This window comes from Penaeus japonicus, unplaced genomic scaffold, assembly GCF_977035675.1.
Source record: "Penaeus japonicus unplaced genomic scaffold, GWHDUDI00000001_assembly GWHDUDI00000018, whole genome shotgun sequence".
Taxonomy (NCBI): domain Eukaryota; kingdom Metazoa; phylum Arthropoda; class Malacostraca; order Decapoda; family Penaeidae; genus Penaeus; species Penaeus japonicus.
Window position 1 is genome coordinate 19,959,685 of NW_028234420.1, and position 4,762 is coordinate 19,964,446.

At 42.1% G+C, this 4,762-nt stretch overlaps 1 protein-coding gene across 1 annotated transcript; it reads right to left on the bottom strand.

Annotated features, from left to right (window-relative positions):
• Positions 1-1,685: 1,685 nt before the first annotated feature.
• Positions 1,686-2,156, bottom strand: LOC147469906 (uncharacterized). The gene has a single exon (XM_086546395.1). It carries the CDS (start codon positions 2,154-2,156, stop codon positions 1,686-1,688), a length of 471 nt encoding a protein of 156 aa, XP_086402521.1.
• Positions 2,157-4,762: the final 2,606 nt, after the last annotated feature.

Consider the following 4,762-nt stretch of genomic DNA (forward strand, 5'->3'; position numbering starts at 1 on the left):
TTATCATTATCATCATCACCATCACCATCATCGGTATCTTCATCATCATATCATCATTAATGTTATTTCCGTTATTATCATTATTTTTATATCAACCATTATTATTACTATCATTATTATCATGAACCTTCTTATTACTATCATTATTACTACTTGTTGCCGCATGAGCCATTGCGGCTGTTCAATTAATGTAAGGACGACTGATACCGCTGTGTAGCACTCACTCCAGTTTATTGAAAGTGGTCAAACCTGAAATACGTTACATGGTTACAATCAACATTGGTATAATCTGTCACAATAATCCTTTAACATTTACAATTGTGTAATACGTGTTATTATACTAAACAGGGTTATCAAATTAATATAGATCACTTAAACTAGATCTCTGTTATCACTAAATACATACACATTGCGGAACAGACGCCGTCCTTTGTGGCTATTCTTATCTTACAGGTCGTCCACGTCCTCTCACGATGGTGTGGCGTTCTATACTGTTTCAATGCGAATTTCTTCACTCTGCGTATGTGGTCCTTCACGGCCTATCATGGGTTTGTCAGCACGGGAACAAGAGAGTACTGTCCGCGATAGATGAACATATCTTATGTGATGAATGTAGGCCATGTGGTGCGGTTTGCTGCGTGGGGTCACTCGATGGCACCAGCTTTCAATGCGCGTCAACACTTCGGCTGGAAAGGGTTCGAGTACAGCGCAGCAGTATTCATCTGAAGTAACCCATATGGAGAGCATTAAATATATTTGTCCGTCGAGGCCCCTGTGAGCGGCTATTGGTTCCGTATGGAGTGGTGTCTGTGAGTTTTTTGTTCTCTTCTCTTTTATCTCTTTTCTCTTTCTTCTGTCTTTAGTTAACGTTCCTTTTCCTATCTATCTCTATTTACGTCCTTTAACGCCGTCATCTGCGTTAACACTCCCCGGCTTTGGGCGAACTGAGCCCAACACAGGCGAGACTGGGCTAACAACAAAGCACGGTGCCAATGATACTGACAATGGAGCCTGATGAAAGATAACATAAGAGAGCAGTGAACTCAATGAATCAACTGAAGCCGTATACATGAGATAAGTAGAACGAAAGAAGTCATATGACAAAGGAGGAAGAATAGTATCCCTTATGCATGCAAAACTAATCTCCTTCTAAGCGACACAGAATCACAATAGGGTGCGTCAGAAACCCTGAGGTAGTGCGGACCTGGGCCTGTCTAATGAGTCCATCTGAGCCCGGGATAACTGCCACAACTCGCCCTAGATTCCACAGGTTCCTTGGTCCCAATGGTTCAATTAATAGGACCAGTTCACCAATCGCCACATATCTAGACGGTTTAATGATATCTCTGCGCATCCTGAGTGAGTGTAAGTACTTCCCACTCCATCATCTCCAAAATCGGTCAGCTGGGGATTGTGCGTGAATCCACCTTCAACGGAAAGCCTCATCACTTGGCATGCCTTCCAGGGTTAAAAAATAATCCCCAGAATGGAAATGTAAGATGTGGCTTGGTGATAATGCTTCAAAATCGTTAACTCCCCTGACACAACAGTGAGTGGTCTGTTGTTTAGGGTAGCTTCCACTTCACAGAACATAGTTTGGAGTCTGTCATCATCGACCCTCGGTAGACTAATAATCGACGAAAGCACCTTCCGTACTGATCGTATCTGCCTCTCCTATACCTCTCCTATACTCCACCCATGTGTGATGCCATTGGTGGGTAGAAGATCCACTCAACACACTCTTTCTTGAGTGCCTTGTCAACCTTCACATTTTCATTCCAGTTCTGTAGAGCAATCTGTAGATCCCGTTGAGCTTGGATGAAAGTGGTTCCCTTGCCTGAAAACATCTTCTCTGGTGTACCCCTCCTCACCGTGAATCTAACGAATGCAGTAAGAAATGCATCTGCATCCAATGCTTGGAGGGTTTCGACGTGGACTGCTCTTGAGCTAAGGCAAGTGAAGATGCAACCATATCTCTTCATCATACTACACATGTATGACAGAGGGAAAGGTCCAAAACAGTCTACTCCAGTATGAATGAATGGTGGTCCTTCTGGTATGACTCTCTCAATTGGTAAATCTCCCTGACATTGAGTGGCAGGATTGCTGTTTATTCTGCGGCAAATAAACATTCCTGAGTGGGCAGCTAAGAACATATGGGCATCCTTTTCAATTAACTTCGTTACATGGTGGTCCTTGGGCAGGATTACTGGTCCACACCATTCTCTTGATTCACCAAGATGAATTCTCCTGACCCCATCCTCATTAACGATTGCTTGTCAAGCTCAGGTTCAAGCTGGTAGAGATTGTCACTCTTTTCCAAATTCCCTCTTCTGTGTAGTGAACATCGTTCCTCCCTGAAGTTGCTATCTTGTATGTATGCTAGTAAGGAGTCTCTTGTATCATGAATCTCTGTAACTGAAAGGCGTTGAAGGTGAGGATAACGTCCTTCCTTGCTCCACTTCACAAATCTGCAGAACCATGCTACTGCACACTGTAATTCATACCATGAGGAGTAATGTTCAAAGATATCACCATCTTGAGTGGCCAGTCCTTCTCATACCTTAGGAATGCAGGACCAAATTCCATCGTTCACCCTTTATTAACTCATGTTTTGAAAGGCCTCTAGTAGCACCATTAGCTGGATTGTCTTCTGATCATACATGGCGCCACTGGTTTGAAGAGAAGGCCCTATGGATTGTCTCAAGTCAGTTTGTTACAAATGTATGAAAGCGTTGCCTGGTACTTGAGATATATTGTAGAACAATCATGCTGTCAGACCAAAAAACAGAATCTCCCAGAATGAGTGTCATCCCCTGATGTATCTTCGTGTCAACTTGTGCAGCCAGTGTGGCAGCACACAGTTCGATACGTGGAATGGAGGTTGTCTCGATGGGTGCATTTCTTGCACAGGCACCAAAGAGGCTTATATGAACATATCCATTATAGTGTCCTAGCCTAACATATGTTTTAATGGCGTATGCCGTTTGTGAGGCATCACAGAAATGATGTAGCAGGGCATGTACTACCATGCTGCTGGCCTGGGCTGCTGATATGTGACGTGGTATTTTAAAGCCTTCCAGTTTTGCAAGTTCATTCATCCATCTTTGCTCTGATGGTGATAGGGGCTAGTAAGCCTAAGGGGTCATAGATGGAACTCATGATGCTCAAGTATGCCCTTGCGCGTGGTTGGCTTCATGGGTGTTGACACTCTGACCTTTAGCACCTCATCATTGAGATCCCACAAGACTTCTAGAGCCCTGTCTATTGGCAAGTTATCAACCATCAGGGTTATGTCCATTATCCGGGGCTTCTTTCATTTGTGGGAATAACTCTCATGACTTTCATATTTAAGTTCACTCCATTGAAACTATCTGCACAATCAAACTATTCTAAGTTTGTCTGGCTTGCTTGGGTTGAAGACTGGATATGTTTTGTTTAGTGGTCCAACAATTTTGTGTACTCGCTCAGCAACTAAGTTTGTCTGGCTTGCTTGGGTTGAAGACTGGTTTTGTTTTGTTTAGTGGTCCAACGATTTTGTGTACTCACTCAGCAACTAAGTTTGTCTGGCTTGCTTGGGTTGAAGACTGGTTTTGTTTTGTTTATTGGTCCAACGATTTTGTGTACTCGCTCAGTAAACCTTTTTTTTTTTTTTTTTTTTTTTTTTTTTTTTTTTTTTTTTTTTTTATGACATTCTCTATCTCTTTGACATATCTTCGATGCAAGTCAACAATCCTTTTAAGTCTGCTCTTTAATGAGTCTAATCGTCGACGGGCCATACTCCAGTTATCTGGTTGCTCTGGATCAATGTATATGCAGGTACACTCCTTTGGGCACCTTGGTCTTGGGATGTTATTATGACTGGGACTATTGGTAATGCAGTGTGTCTAGGTGTTGCTCTTTCACTCATCCTAATGATATTTGCATGTTCCCTCCTTTTTAGTCATTTCCTTTCCTCTTTTGCTGTTGAGCCTTCCACTGATATTCCACTCTTACTAAATTCTGTATCATGCAGCAACCGAGAATGGTATCCACCACAGCCATTAACAATGCTTGGCCGTGCTCTGTATTGTCTTGCACTGTGGCTTGATTTCAGGCAATTGAAGCATGTCATGTGGCCGACCAAATCTTCCTACGTTGGTGAATACTGGCGGACTTGAACAAATCACAGAAAGCTAGGCTATGTTCTCCATAACAGATCGCATGTAATCGGTCTCGAAGTCGACGGTCTTGTCTGGATTGTAAACCCAAACTCTGCCCTTCGATCTCGTTTTGTAACCTTCTCAATCGTCTGAAGGCCTCTGACTCTTCTTAGGAATTTCCTTACTAGTAACTTTATGTTACTGAATATGAGGCCCCTCCAACTCTCTTTGCTGACCTGCCTAAATTTTCCACTTCCTTTCATAAGAAATCCCAAAGCTGTAATATATATCGTCTTTTTTTTTTCTTTTTTTTTTTTTTTTTTTTTTTTTTTTTTTTTTTTTTTTTTGCTTGCCTTTGGTTTTATATTGTTCCATCGATCTATCCTAATATCATCAAAGCCTTTTGTCAGTTGCATTATGTAGAAGGGTATGCCTCTCGAAGGAGCTGGTGTAATATGTAATTGATCCACAAAGTCATAGAACTCTGTGAGCCCTTCTAAGTCATTTCTCGTCACATGTGGCCAATTTAACAATTTCTCAATCTGTTTTCTATGTATTGTGTCACATCACCGAACTCACATTTTGAGTGCGTTCATGGCTGTTTTGAGACCCTTCTAACT